General features: G+C 40.4%; 1 protein-coding gene across 1 annotated transcript in view; it reads left to right on the forward strand.

The window, feature by feature from the left end:
* Nucleotides 1-16,408, forward strand: part of astn1 (astrotactin 1) — a 336,997-nt gene that overhangs the window by 317,410 nt on the left and 3,179 nt on the right. Inside the window, exons 21-23 of the mRNA XM_041055289.1 lie at nt 4,970-5,105; nt 8,189-8,289; nt 9,533-9,716. Coding sequence (XP_040911223.1) covers nt 4,970-5,105; nt 8,189-8,289; nt 9,533-9,716 — 421 coding nt within the window. The remainder of the gene's footprint in view (nt 1-4,969; nt 5,106-8,188; nt 8,290-9,532; nt 9,717-16,408) is intronic.

Consider the following 16,408-nt stretch of genomic DNA (forward strand, 5'->3'; position numbering starts at 1 on the left):
ATGACAGTGCACAGCGGGTTTCCTCAAACTGTTTTTAATGGGCTGTGCTGCAGTTCTGCTGCCTCAGGTGGTTTACAGAGGAGACTGTCAGGAAAGATTGTACAGATAAAGAGTGGATGGCAGCACTTGATCCCACAAAGTAATAATGTTATGTGTCTTAGTCCACCACAGAGTAAGGTGATCCAAAGGTTCTAAGGTATTTTCGCGTTTTCAGACACCTATATCCACATCAGTGCTGTGTTTTAATGGGCTTAGGTCTTTGAGTTTGAGCCTTGTTAAAGGGTTCACGAACAGTTCTGTTTTGAGCCAGTCTCCTTCTCCTTCTGCACAACTTTACACCATGTGAGGAAGGCAGTTTGGGAGTGAGAGCAGACAGGGATGTGAATGTGTGAGAGTGGATCATCCATCTGTACTTGGCTAACAATTTTCTAATCACAGTCCATTTGACACTGCCAAAGGCAAAAATATGCGGCTTGACATCAGTGACTGAGGTGAGGCCAAATGTGCAATGTGGTTCAAGAGAGCAATATAATGGTTTTTCTTGACAGATTTTCTGAAGGAGAGTTCCTGTTTATCACAACTTGGGGTCTTATGTTTGTGGTTTTGGCAGTCATTTTGGTTGACTTTGTACTCAGAAAATTGCTGAGATCTGGGAATACATTAACATTGCTAAAATGAAGTCCGAAAGGGCAAGAAACATGAGCGGCAGACAGGTTGTAACAAGCCAACAGTTTATCCAGAATATCTAAACCACTCTATTTGGAGGTAAAAATGACAACGAGTGCACCTGATATGTCTGTAATAATCCATCACTGCACAGAAAACTGTGTGCGCATAACTTACCCAAGTGTAGTAGGTCAAAGTTGAACCAGAAGATTCAGTCACTGACTGTGACTGATGTTTACAGCACAGTCTGGGTTGTAATTTGATTGTTCTCCTTTGTTTTCTCCTCCAAATAAGTTTGACTAACCTGAGGATTTATTTACAACCTGTCTGACAGTCTGACTGCCAATGTTTGCCGTCTCATCAAACCTCTCTTTAGAAGCTCTGGCTTGTTTAGAGATCTTGGTTCACTGTGATTATTGTAAATTGTGATCATTATAAACTGGCTGCATCTACAAAAATAATAAGACCTAGGTTTTATTACTCCACACTTACCTTCTCATTTGAAAACTGTTGAATACCTAGCCTCAGACTAATGCAGTTGAATAAGCCTGTCCTCGCAATAGATACTAAGACATTGGACGTGATGTGGCCATAGGAATAGGTTGTCTCTCTGAAGCAAAGGCATGACGTTGTTTTAAAGCCACAAAACATCTTAGAGCAGAGTTTTGTGAATATGGCTGAGTGTACAAAGTGTCAGACTGTGATAGTGTTACAACATGGTTTGCAGTTCATCTCCTGAGTCAATGTAGGCTTCTTTTCAACAAGATCACAACCTGTCCTTAGCATTAGTTAACTTGCCTGAACTAAAACAAATCTTATAGAATGGATTCCTTTTTTTGTGTGTGTTTTTCCATCTTACTAAAATACAAGCATGTATCATGTACCTTAAAAGGTCACTGTTTAGCCAAAGCTAACAGAAAGCTTCAGCCAGTTTGTCAAATGAGTGAGTCTTTTCCAAAGCTGCAGTCTTTTTCGAGCAAAGTGCCCTATTTTTGTTTTCCCAGTATGTGACCTGAGCCACTGCGGAGGGCAGGAGCATTATGACTCCAAATAGTGTCAAAAACCCACTTGAGTGCTGTGTGACAAAGTTTAGCTTGCTTTGAACAGTACAGGTAGTGAGTGACAGACATGTTTTCCCCTCAGGGCTTACTGTAGTGGTGTGCGCTTACTCCTGAGACCATTCAGTTCTGCAAAGCTATCCAAAGCCATGCAAACTTGGCTTGACTTGGCTGATGCTGATACCAGCTCTCACACATGCTGTTCTCAACACTTCCTGTACAAGCTGATCTGCAACTCGTATGCCAAAGAATGCCGAAGAGACTACTCAGGGACTTCGGGGCTCGCAGGATTCGTTCTTGTATCAAAGTCAGACTCAGTGCTTGTTAGCCTGTAAGCCTATGGATGTTATTCCTGATTCCTGTGGGCTTTGGAGAGACTCACTGCCGCGGTTTACCGTATGATAACGGCTTCAGAATCATTTTGATGTTACACTGACTCATAATAGGGAGAATGGTGTCTCTTTCATTCCCACTTCATGCCCTGGACAGTTGTTCTTGCACTAAGTAACTTGGGTTGATGGCACTACTTCAAACACCATTATTGGCTCTTCAGTTAGCCATAGGAAGAAACTTCCTCTTTATTCTTAGTACAAACATCAGGGCAGAGGTGAGGACACTAGCTGTGTGCCCGTCATTCTCACAGTGCTGTGTGTGTGTGTGTTCTGGGACTGGGCTCATGTCGTATATACTCTGGACATTTTAGTCTCATCTTAGTCAAAGAAAACCATAAACATGTTAATCAATCTAGAAATTTAGTTGTCAAAGCTGTTGTGAACATTTTATTCTAGTCAAGGCCAAGAATGAACAGTCAAACTTCACCAAGCAGCATTAAAATAAAATTTCATCCAACAGAGGAAATAATTTAACCCCTTTCTGTCCTTTGTTTTTCTTACCCTCTACTGTAGCTGAAAAGGAAAATAAATAGCTCTCCTGCTGTTTCTCTCCTATTTTTCCCAGCCACAAAAATATTGAACTCATGCCATGAATGGTTAAAAATGAGCAAACATCCAGCTCCAGTCACATCGACACTGTTTTCATTAAAGTCTTTAAATATGTTTTAGTTAGCCTCATAAAGGCCTGCATTATGAGACAGTTGTGGTAAACACGGTCAATGCGTAATACAGTAGTTAATATATTCACAAATCTGAACTGAATATCTAATGTTGGGATGCTTGGACAGAGTGTAACTGCATATGAAGATTGATGTTGGGAGTAATTTCCCATTTAGAACTTAACCCGCTCAGATACTGAGAAAATTATTGAACATATTTTCTAACGGTGTGTGCTCCAGTGAGCTTTCAAACACTGTTTCCTTTTTATATCCCTTCTTACATGCCACACAGATATTCCAACTGACTTTGCAATTAATATTCTAAGTGCAAAGCCTCACAATGTCACTTTTCATTTACATCCCCAGCACTGTTTATATCTTTCACTCATATGTCAGTCTCTGCTCTGGGTAAACACCTCTCTCTGACAGCTGCTACACACCTTTCTTCGTCCTCAGGCTTGCTCTCTCTCTCTCTCTCTCTCTCTCTCTCTCTCTCTCTCTCTCTCTCTCTCTCTCTCTCTCTCTCTCTCTCTCTTCATGACTCTGTGGCACTTGGCACGCACAGTTTACCAGCTGGTGACACAAGCTAGGGTTGACAGGGAAGACATAGGTGACCACCTTAGAGCACCCATCACTCACACATTCACATATTTACACACACACACACAGAAGAAAGACTCTTGTAGAAGAAAAGCACAGGTGATCACTGTAGGGTGTCCATCACTTCACACGTGCATATTGTATAAATACACACATACAGGCACTGCTTGTGCTGAGGAGGGTCAGAGATGACCACCTCAGAGTACCCATCAGTTCTCACACCTTTGCACACACACACACACACGGACACAGAGTCTTGGCTTTTCCAAGCAGAGGGTTTTTCCTCTTTACAGTGAAACACACACCCCGGTGGCCAAATGCCCTTTTGACGTACGCAGTGCCAGCTGGGAAAACATAGCTGACTGCATGTGTCACCACCAGCCTGAGCAGCAGGAAAAAACAACCCTGAGGAGGAGGTCAGAGGGTTTCTTCTCTTTCATGTGAGAGGTTCAGGTGAATACAGGTGTTATCCTGGACTGTATTTGTTCAATCTACAGCAGATTCTCAAAATAAAATTACAAAATGACCCTTGGAATATAATTGCAAATTAATTTCATATTATTTATTTTACACTGTTTTGTCATTTCTATAACTTTGGAGATGACATCAAGAATATTTTAGGCATAAAGACGGTGCAGACAAGGATTATGTAAAATGTGGGGAAGGTAGGACCAAGAGGTGAGAGAAAACTTTTAGCTGAAACCTTGGTGTTTTAAATCTGCTGGGGAAGGTGGGTGGACAAGTGAACGGGAAACACTCTTCTCCCTCAGCATCTACTGTGATGGTGGCCTTTGACATCCATCTGCAACAGTAAAGTTGAAGACTGTGAATGGACAGCATGTGTAGAACTGTATTAGTGTGACACTTATAATGCTGCCCAGTGCGAGAGTACAAGAGTGGTGATTTTTTTTTTTCTTTTCTCTGAGCAGGTGTGATCCAGAAACTGATCACTGATGTATCTGATCATTTAGCAAATCAAATCTCATCGGATATCTTTTCAAGAGAGATGTTTGCACAAATGTTTGACATACTGACAGACTTTCTGCTCTTAAAAATGAAATAAAAACTCACTCACATATTCACATATTTCATCAGCGACACTAGAGCTCTGTTAAACAGCACATAATGTTTCATGGATAGATCCTACAGGTACATACTATACTTAAGAGTGTGTTGTGGTAGAACAAAGCAATGGTCATCTGTTCTACATTTCCGTAGGATGTCTGTTAACAGAGCAGAGAGCTATGTCTAATGTCAAGTTGCATTAATCTGCCCGTTCAAATAACAGGCATGTCCCTGTGCTTTATATACTTTATTTAGCTTTGGCAAAATTTAGTAGACCTACCCCTTTATCTTACATCAAAGTAGTTTAAAGGTGTAAATATGAATTTACTAAATCACATACTATACAGTTACCCAACCCTTTCATTTGGTGATCTGCAGTAATCTGATGTAAGAGATAATGGTAAAGTTGTTACAGTAGAAAAAGTTGAAGTAGCATTTCCTCAAAACAAACATGAAGCATTACATGAAATCCTTGGGTGATTTGTGCCTTCTCAACCAGAGTGTCCCACTGTCTTTCTCTCTGCTGCAGAAACCCTTTTGAGCTTTGTGGACGACATTTTGTCCGGGGCCAGGTCTCCATGTGTGATGTTAGGGGACATCCCCAACCTCTTGTCCACCTCAGTCAGTATGATCATTCGCTGCCTGGAGCCTGACACCACATACATGTAAGTTACTCTCTTTCTCTTTTCATGACCATGTAAAACCTGATAATTGAACCAGATATTAGACTTTAGTTCAAATCACTTCTAATAGAAGCTTCTGTGCTTTCAGATGTGTTTAAATTGAAGGTTGAATTGAATTCCAATGCACACTAATGATGGCCTTTCCTCGGCCACAGCAGTGCCACGTCCTGTCACAGTATTATCCAGGCCGTCAGTCCGTCCAAAACACCACAACAACCACAGCATACTGTACATGTCCCAGGAGGGCTGCAGATTCATACCTGCCATGTTTAAGTCACAACTACAACCGCTACAGTAAACAGGATTTGAGGAATATTCATTTCATTGTTCTAACTGGTTTTTATTACAATAATGTATTTCAAAAGTCACAATTGCTCAATGGAATTCTTTTAAAACACCTTTATAGAATCTAGATATCTACTAATCTTTCTCTTGACAACTGTCTTTTGATCACCATTTCACTAAAGGAAATGTTAATGGCATTTCTTGAATGCACTGTACCGTTTTGTGGAGAATATTTTTTTCCAAATGCAAAGTCCATTTCCAGATTATGTTAAAACATCTTTACCACTGAGTGAAATCCAACTAAACTCATAAGTGTAAGAGGCAAAAAACAAATAGAGCAACTCCACATGTAAGTAAATTACTAAATGATGTAAATAAATCAATTATTGCAAAGCATAACACAACATATGTGGATGAGAATGACTTAAGAAGAAAGTTTTGGCTCTTCAAAGCATGGTCAAGGTCACTGTTATAGAACTGTTATAGATACCAAAGCATTAAGATTTTGGAAAACAGTCAGATTAATTAGAATAACATATAATTTAAAGAGCATCTAGTGAAAAATCAAGTACACTGTAAGAAGAAACATATTCCTTTGAAGCAAATCATTGCTTCCAATAATGTTAGCTGCTTTAAGTGTCTACTGTGTGTTTAAAGTTTGAATGTGATTGTCATCTTTCAAAGACTTTTGTAAATATTTCAAATCCTACACAGTGAATTGACGGTCCTTAGCATACCATGACTGTAGCGTATTTGTGTTAGCCAAAACAGTTGGTTGAGGATTATCCTACAGTCTTTGGGGCTGTAGTTACTCTAAGTAATTAATTATCTTCCTATGTGATTGTGAAGTACTTGCTCTTCACCGGGTCAAATGCAAGCTACTTTAGAAATTCATAACCATGTATTCATGATCCTTAAGTAAGGACTGAGTTTATTTTCAAGTGATGTCCTCACACATACTGTAGTGTGTTAGCTCTGACACCTTTAACTGCCTAAGGTAACTCAGGGTTATATTTCAGTGCTGGTGATTAGGGTGAGGGTCTGCTTTTACCTGTTGAAGGAAATTCATTTAGAATCCTTTGGGTTCATTTTATCACACACACACACACACACACACCTACACCTACACACACACACACACACACATCGGGTACTCGGATGCTCATACATATGCTGACACTTATCTCACAAACAGCTTGCCAGGAGTGAAGTCACGTACAAGAGGAAGAGAAAGGTGCTGTGAAAGAAATGCAGAAGTGAGATAGGAAAGGGAACTAAGGAAACACAGGAAAGAAAAAGAGAAAAGAGTGAGGAAAAAAAAGATCAAGACCGAGGGTACAAAGGGAAAGAGAGTATGACCAAAACAAAAGCAAATAAGGAAAGGGCAAGAGGCCTGTGGACTGATCCTCTTCAAACTGATTTGATGTATGTGGGTTGAGCGAGGCAGCTACACATTCCCTTTTAATCCCAGCATCAGTTGGGCTTCTGCTCTCTCTATCCTGTCTGGCAGCTCATTCATCTCTCTGAGCCGAGAGCTCGTCTCTCCCTTCAGGGCAGTGCACACCCCTTATATTTTCTATACAGACAGAGCTCATATTAAGCTTGAGATTGGCGCCATGTAGGAGGAAAATACACTGTGTGGGGAGAGTTTTTGTACATGCTCTCATGTAAGCACAACACTGAAACATACTCTGCAACTGCATCAAAAGTTCAGTCTTTGGAGATATGTTGGAAAGATTTAAACGTTTGAAGTGTGTTGCTAAAAACGTATCAAGTCTCTGTTTTCACTGAAGTGTGCCTATCTACAGTCCACTAATCTTTTTACATTCACATTTACATTTACTCATTTGGAACTTTAATCCAAAGCAGCTTATAAGTGAGGGACAACACCAAAGCTTCAGTACAGTAGGAGAAGTAGTAGTAAGTACTAAGTATTAATTCAGTTCAATAAGACAAAGTACAAGGAGATCCCGTAAAGAAGGGCACGGCAAAAGCATAGTGCGTGCTATTTAGTCGTGTTAGAATGAGTCTTCAAGAGATTCTTTAAGACAGTGAGGGATGCTCTGAAGTTACAGGGATCGCTCTGAAAACATTTGGTAGCTCGTTCCACCAACGGGGAGCCACAAATGAGAACAACGTGGCCTGAGATTGCCTTGTGTGCAGGCATTGGTCGTGCCAGACGACGTTCTTTGGAGGAACGCTGTGTAACTGCAATTTGAAGAAAACTCTATATCTATCTATCTATATCTCCAGGCTAATGAGAGAATGCAATGCGGATTTATTCTAATTCCATCATGTCTCCACACTCTGTACTACGGTTTGACTGGCTGCCTCATCCTTTGATGCTGCAGGTGGATGCAAGTTGCATTTTGGCCACTAGGTGGAGTTATCCATTCAGTGAAATGACAGCTGATTAGTTCTGTAAAAGATGGGCTTATTGTCAATCTGGCACCAGTGAAAGTCCTGTATTGATAATGCAGGCTCTCATCTCCACCAAGGGGAGTCTTTTAATTGACTTAGCAGCAGCAGGAATAGCAGCAGCTGCCAGCTGTCAGATGTTTGATGCTGCTGATATAATGTCGGTTCAGCAGATTCATCAAACTCCATCGCTGGGTTTGGTTTTGTAGAACATTTTTGACTGAAAAACAATTTATCTCTCACAATCAGCAGCAGATTGTATTTATATTTGTGTGTGTGTGTGTGTGTGTGTGTGTGTGTGTGTGTGTGTGTGTGCTTGTGTGTGTGTGCTCGTGTGCGTGTCCATGTGTTTATGTGTGCAGGTTCCGGCTTTGGGCAGTAGACAACACAGGGCGCCGTTCCAGTCCAAGTGAGGTCACCATCAAAACTCCATGTCCAACTGTGGATGACGTCAAAGCACAAGGTGAGGAAGGAGACACGGATTAAAGTCAGAAAGGTGAATCATCTCTGAGTCCTGATCGCAGGTGGCTCACAGAGATCCGTTTTACAGCGCGGTACACAAGCTAATTTACAGGACAGATATTTGCTGCTCTTTCTGCTGCACATACGTTTCAAGACCTCACAAAACAGTTTGTAGATTGAGTCATAGACAGAAAGTTCTCCTCTCTGGAGCAGAGCTGTTTATGGAGACTCTACACTGCAGTTCCATGAGGGAACTGACTATAAAACTACTAAAAAATTTAAAAGATTCAGAGCTGAAATCTTTTTCTACCTTCCGAATGAGTGAGAGGTTTATAGCAAAGATATAACTGTGGTTCCTGCTGCTGATTTGAATCCGCTATTACAAAATACGCCAGCCAGTGAAGTATGATACTACTGGGCTTCTGCTGTTAATTTTAATGCCTGGAAATGCATGAATGGTGTGAAATGCAATACTTCCACTCTGTGGCTCTGTTATGACCAGATTTTATTGGCATCATTAACCAGAGCAGGCCGTGACAGGTGGATAGGTTCCTAACCTGACTGACACATGAAGAAACATTTCCCATTCGGAGAAAATATCCATCCAGTTTGCGTGTTTTAGAGGGATATATTAATGATTTATTTATTTTTGAAATGGCATTGATGCCAAGATATGCATGGGAAATGACATCTGTTTTATAACTTTTTTATAACTAAGTTGATTTTCATATAAAAAACAAAAAAATGACACTGAACAGTGTATGCACTTCCTTCCAGCAATAAAGTTATAAATAAAATGGAAATATTGACAGTATTTCCATTATTTCCCATTATTGTTTAACACAAAAAAAGAGGGCCTGGGAAAAAACAGATGTCCATGAATGAAGTTTCCTCTGGCTACAGGACTGATTTGCCGTGTTTGTCTACAGAAACTCTGATGTAGAGTACGTACTGGAGGGAAAAGTTCTCCACCCAAGGGAAGAATCGCATCAAACCTTAACAGTGTCTCAAAAACAGCAGCAAAGTAGCACCTGGTCCAAAGAGAGATGAGTCACCAACATTAGATCTTCTTCCTTCCTCTTCTGTTTGGTAGCACCGACCAGACCAGTTTGGTAAACATTCGTGAGCTGCGTGCTGATTACTGACAATCCTCGTTACTTCATACTCTCCGAAATTTGCAGCTGCCGTGATACTCCACAAAGGTAGTTTTGCCTAAAAACTAAAAATAATTTTTCTCCTTCCAGAAATAGCCGACAAGATCTATAACCTGTTCAATGGCTATACCAGTGGGAAGGAGCAGCAGACGGCCTACAACACTCTGATGGACCTGGGTGCTCCCACACTGCACCGTGTGCTCTACCACTACAACCAGCGCTACGAGAGCTTCGGAGAATTCACCTGGAGGTGCGAGGATGAGCTGGGACCCAGGTAGGTCATTCAACTCCTTTTTTTCGGGTCTTATTCATACATTTTTACAGGCAAAACAACAACAGAAATCTAATTTTTAGTAAGTGGATATTGATTGTACACCTTTGAAGCACCTTTTTGTGTGATACTTCAGTAGATAAGAAAGGAAAATGACAGAGACTGTGAGACTGTCAAGGAATTGGAATTCAGTTTGTATTTCAGAAATGCCCAGATCAGAAATATGCATTCCTTCAGGCAAATTGCTCATCAACTTTAGCTTGATGAACAATTTATCAGAAAGATCCAATGTTATACAAAGCCTTGTAGGTCTGTCCTGTGTCAGACATTTACATAATACAAAAAGACTGAGCCCTTTTAGTAACGTGTGAATACTCGTGGTGTATACTCACTGTAATCAGTCTCTGAAATTGCAGAGATGTGTGTGCCATTCATGAGCTGCCTTCCCACCAACAAAGTGCAGTCTGTCGGACAGAACTTGTGCAATTGACATTGACGTCTTCGAACAATAACAGCATAGCCTGGCTGCAAGATTGAAGAAAAGTGGCAACTAGACAAGAGTCTGGGTTGGATCACAGTTTAGTGTGAACACCACTTTCAACTACAATTTCAGCAGACGGTCTTCTCAAAAAAAAAGAAATAGTCACCAACAAGTTCAAATATCTTGGAAAGCCCAGACACTGATTTAGCTGTTTGCAGTTCATAAAACTTAAACATATGGCAGATGTGGACAGGACTAAAATTACAGATACGCTCCATTAGAGATTACTTTACCCCCTACCGCCTGTGTGAACCTCTTCCCATCCTAACAATGATTTATAGACCTCACTCAAAATCCAACTACTTGTAAGAAGACTTGCTACATACCATCAAGTGTGCTGATCAATTCATAACACACTAAATCACTAAAGCTGCCTGTTGAGGTTCAAGGATAAGGCTTCTCATTTTCTATATTTTTCTCATTGTCAACAAATCCCGTGAAAAGACCAAAACCAACATTGATTCAACTAACAAGTAGCGTCTGGGTATCCAGAGGAAATTATGTAGCCTTTCTTAAAAATGAAAGTATATATTCATGACCCCTTTTTAAAGATTTATGTCTTCAGTAAAAATGAATGGGCTGGGGGCTGAGTGCCACAGACAGGTCAGGGAAGTCTGAAGGTACTGAGAGACGGCCTAACACATTGTTGGGTTTTCTTGGGATTTATTTTCAATAACAAAAATATAGAATATCACCACTGTTATCCTTGAGTACTGTGTGAAATAACACAGCACCATCTGATGCAGTGGGCTCCAGCAAAAATGCAGGGTCGTCCAGGCAAAAGTTGCGTAACTTTTCCATGTGTGTCCTCACACCTGCACTGGATGCACATCACTGTTGTTAATGTTTATGCTGCAAACTGTTACTGTTCCTTTTACTTGAATGTTATTATATTAATTAACATGTTAATGCAAAAGGATTACTTTTGCTTAGTTACGGCCAAGTATCAGCAGCGAGCCACTGACAGTGGACCACAGGGAAGTGTAGTTCTGCAGCTTTCATTTGACATGAAATGAAATCAGTTTGTTTTCTATGTAAAGTCCTACACACATCAATTCTCTAGAAAGGTATCAATTCTACGACTTTCACTTCCCAGATCCACACATCTCAGCCCTGCATTATGTCCATTGTGTGCTTCATTTGAAGATGCGTTTGCGTCCACCTGATGAATGAAATATTCACTCTTCTTTTATCTCTGTTTTTGGTCTCTACCAAGCCCTGAAGGGAATATCTGGCTCTTTAGATGTTAAATGCTCCACTGTGTTCACCGGTTGGTCTCTAACTGTGTCAGGCTGCTGTTTGCTGCTGAGCATTGATACACGTGACATATGAAAGAGGGCATCATTTCTTCTTAAAACCAAAACACTCAACTAAACCAAAGCCAAGGTAACCCTATCTAGCCAAAGCATTTCCTTCGCACACTTTTCAAAGCAAGCTGTGATTTGTTGTTTTGGAGTTTTTTTTCAGCAGAATTACAAACACATCCTACAAGGGCTCACGCAGCCAAATCTCCATGGTATCAGCCCATTCAAAGCCCGGTGGTGTCCAAGTCTTGTTTAGATTCTCAAAGGTGGGCAGATGTTCTGCTCCCAGCTTCTAAAGTGCTGTCTTTGATTGTAGGCGGATGTTTGTGTGAATTAGAGTTACGGAGGAAATTCATTCAAATGGACTGAGAAGCTGAGTGAGCTTAACCTCCATGACATCAACGGGGCCGTTTAGCAACACACACAACCAGGGAGGGCCCCAAATTTCCCTCAAACTATGGATAAGTACCCATAATGTGAAATTGTAGCTTAATGTTTTATAAACAGAGCCATGTGTCTGATATAAAATATACTTATAAACGGCAGTCTGTGGTGCATGCTTTCACTTTGGCAGGTGAAACTGATTAGCCGAGGCTCCCTTAATTCTCAGTGCTTCTCGCTCTGTCTGTGGGTTCCCCCCACCCTAAATGAAAGGTTGTTTTTAATAAGGACCATGCTGGAAAGAGTTGATGTAATTGAGGGAGTTGCTTCTGAAGTGTTCCATTAAAATACACTTAGATTAACAGCCCCCCAATTTAGTTAAAGGGAGGGGTGATTAATGTTAATAAAGGCACCTCAGAGCTGGAAAAGCAGTAGAGAAGTGCATTCAAGGTGAGGCCTAGCAACAGGGGAAGGAAGTATAAACATGTTTTGTTTCGCCAAGTCATCAAATGAACATTAGACTTTCCTGTGTATCTGGTTTGGTGTGAGGAAAGAGCCTCCGTACTGAATCGGAGCTGTGTGCTGTCTATTGTTGGGGGAGACAGTGGGGTTAATGGCCTCACAGCTCCACTGCTGTGAGTCTGAGTGTGCTGACAACTTTCCCGCAGCGTCAGTTTGTTTCTCTGATGTTATTCGACCATTGGGAAAAACAAATGCAGCAGATAAACTGTTTCACTGACGCCAGGACAAAATACTACTGGTATCGGTTTTAGCAAAACAGCGGTAATGCAAAGTTTCTGACTTTTCAAGTATCCAGTATTGATGTTGGCCTGGTTTTGTAAAGGCACCTTAGCCAGTTGTTTGTTGGTATAAAGTATCACAGCATATTCAGCCTGATAAACAGCAGGCATGTGCAGAGATGCTACTATTTGTTTGATGTGTAAAATCCCTGGCGATTCAAGAATTTACTGTTGAAACACTATTTTTTTTTTCTTTTTCTTTTTTTTGCTGTTATTAGTCATTGTCTCCTTGTGCTTGTTGTTTCTGGATTTCTTCTTTGTCTTCTTACCAAAATGTGTCTCAGTCTTAGAAACCATCAAACCCCCAGCAGCCAAACAATCCAGAAAGATCTGAAATCTTACCCACTGCACATCTACTCTACTTACTTGAGTATCGGATTATAACTTTGCACTGGAAAGGTATACTATGGTAGCTATGGCAACGTATCTAACAATTGGGCCTATGATCAGATTTCAGTAGCACTCATTCAGATTTATTATAAACCAGTTTACCCACTTTACCCATATGCAGTTACATAATGTTCCCTAAATCCTTACTGGTAAGGATAAAAAACATAAATGGGTGACCTTGAACGTATGTAAACGTATGTGGATTTATGTCAATTCCATTCTGCAATTTTTTGTCCAGCATTTTGGATTTTTGGAAAAACCTCTTCATCTCCTTAACCCTCCATCTAGTCATTTCCAAATTTGGCATGTTGTGTCACTGGACACTCATGACAACAGGTCAAATGTTTTTTTGTTTTGGGGTTGGGTTTTTTTTTTTTTTGGTAGTTTTGGATGATCCCCTCCAATCAGTTTTAGGGTCTATTGCATATCTGACAAAACAAGCCATAAATCCTCTGAGCAGAGTCAGATAATCAGAAAACATAACACAGGTCATCAGATAGTGGCTTTAAATTGGCATGAAAAATTATTAATAGTAGTGAGAAATGATGTGTTTCCAGTGAAGGTCAGAGTGTAAAATCAGATTAACAGAAAAAATGCTAGAAAGCTTTCTAGCTCAGCATACCAAATTTCATTACATATTAAAATGCAACTGAAACTACAGCAGTCAAAAACACTTAACTGTAGTTTATATCCGAGCATGTGTGAGGTTGATTACAGCTTTGATTGGCTGACGGTGTGAATATATATACTTAAGACCACATCCAGCATTGTACATATCTGACATAGAGAAGATATAAAGTGAATATCATCACTATCATTACTTTGTTATTACATCCCTCAGACCAGTACTTAAGAATCATTTCTTCATTCCATGACATTATCACCCTCAGTGCGACTGATCGTTCAGCTGGCACCACTGATATTTATTAGCAGACACCTCTACCTGCACCTGATGATGGTTTTAAGGTTAAACCCAAAACTAGAAACTGCTGTCAGGGCAGTTTCATCACATTTTAAAAGCTTTAGATAGATAGGTAGATAGATAGATACTTTATTCATCCCCAAGGGAAATTCACAAAAAATGCTTTATGCTGTAACAGTGTTTAAATAACCTCCACGACAGGAAACTCTGTCCCATGACTAGACAGCCCTTGTTCTTCATAACAGCTCCTCTTTAAGTCCCTTTTGTTTGTGGTTTGTTCTTCAGTCCCCATTTCGTTGGCCACTTGAGAGGAAGTATACCTCTCTCACCCAAACAACACAGATCTGTGGTACCGCCAAACAATAAACAACAGGACAGACCCAAACCTACACACACACAAGCCACATACTGTACATTTACAGACCACAAACACACACACACATACACACAGCTTCATCTTCCCAGATCAGCTCAACTTGTTATGAAGAGAATTCCCCAGTTTTTCTGCCACAAACAATGAGGACTGAATAAACTCGATTTTCATTAGCTAGTCAAAATACAGATAACAAGAATTCTGCGCAGGCTCTGACTCAATGTAAACTCATATCGGCCAAGTAAGCAAGATCTGGAAACAAATGAATGAACAAATGTGGCTTTATCTTTCTTGTGGCAGCAGATATTCAGATCTGCTGTTTTTAGAAACATATCGAATCTCACTGACGAGACCAGTTGGCACCCACCGGAGGACATTTTTGTTGCCTTTTTCATGCAGCATCGCGTGATGTTTTAACTCAAACCATAAACTCACCGAAAGGCTGCCTCTCCAAAGCTTGACACTTCTCCTCCCGAGGGCCAGGCCTTGTCATCGCCAGGGGAGTACCCATCATTTAAGGCACGCTGCTTGGCTGTTGACTTAGAAATGCTAGATGTTTTGGCTGGGCTGAAAGAAAATCCTCGATCCATGGCCATTGCAGTCCTGACTATGTCCTTGGTTGGACTCCTTGCCCTTTGATGCACTGAAAAATATTTGATTTTTTTTTTTTTTTTTCAATTTTCTTTTTGTTTTTACATGACCGTCTCTCTAATCAGAGGAGAGCTTGCGATAATAAGTGTTGTTATGGTTGGAATTTCTCTCAGGAAATCATAGTCATAATCACAGCAGACTGTTTACTTTGCTCTCTGACTTTTTATAGTTGAGAGGACAAAAATACACACAGTTAAAATAGACGTGCTTTTCAGCTGCTCGTCCAGCAGTGATTTATCGGTTTTTGTGATACTGAGTAGTATTACATACTTTGATATAAATTTCCTGTAAAAATGCCCCATTATCAATATCAGTATACGCTGCTATGAGATTACTTGACTACCTACCTGATCTGAGGGAGCTGCTTTGACTGCTTACCGTCAAATTAAATAAGAAGTTGTTTTTTTTTTCAGAACAATAATACTTTCACTGCAGCACTGAGCTAAAAAAAAAAGGCTAAAGAATGCAGTCTAAAAGTGGGTTATTACAGTACTATTGGAAATGTGCAGATTAAAAATACACATATTTCTACTTCTGCCTTCAAACAAACCAGCTTTCCTAACAATGGTGAGGAATCGACCTTTCATCTGCTGTGATGTAAGACTGTGCATACACTTATGTGCACAGGTGTGTTGTGCCAGTTTGCCTTCTTGCCCCCCACCCCCAGCAGGTCAGACCTTGATACACTGATAATTGTTTTTACCTTTACGATTTTTCACACTATTACAATTGTGTGTTTATGAGCGTGTGTGCATGCGCATGCTTTTCCACTTTTCCATGCAAACGTATGCCTTTAAATGTGACCATGTCTGCATATGAATTTATGTATGTGCATGTTAGAAACGTCTATGCTCGTATATCTAACTGGCTGCTTGTGTGTGTGCAGTCTGGGGTGAGAGTTTCTTCTAAGGGGCATACACATTGTATCTCAGAGATTATTTTCCGCTCCTATACATGCACAAGGATTTATGGTGACAACCGTTGCTGTTTGGAACTAATGAAATGTTCCTCTGCTTTCCTGACAAATGAAAGCATAACAAACCGCATTTTTTTTTCTATATTTAAAGCAAATAAATATCCTGATTTGCTCAAACCACTGAAATCTGTGGCAAAATATTGGGAACATAAAGAGGTTTCAGAAAAATGTTATGAATGACAGTATGGCAGCACACTACCAATACCAACACAAGGGTTCTTGTCTGCAGACAGGCTGTCCGAGAGGACTGACATCATTAAAATTATTATGTCTTTCTACCAGAGCAAAAAACACAGCTGAAGCTGTTGAAATTGTTATGATTCTGTCGACATGCATTTGCAGAGGGGATGTTGTCCT

Source organism: Toxotes jaculatrix, chromosome 14, assembly GCF_017976425.1.
Source record: "Toxotes jaculatrix isolate fToxJac2 chromosome 14, fToxJac2.pri, whole genome shotgun sequence".
In the NCBI taxonomy this organism is placed as follows: Eukaryota; Metazoa; Chordata; class Actinopteri; family Toxotidae; genus Toxotes; species Toxotes jaculatrix.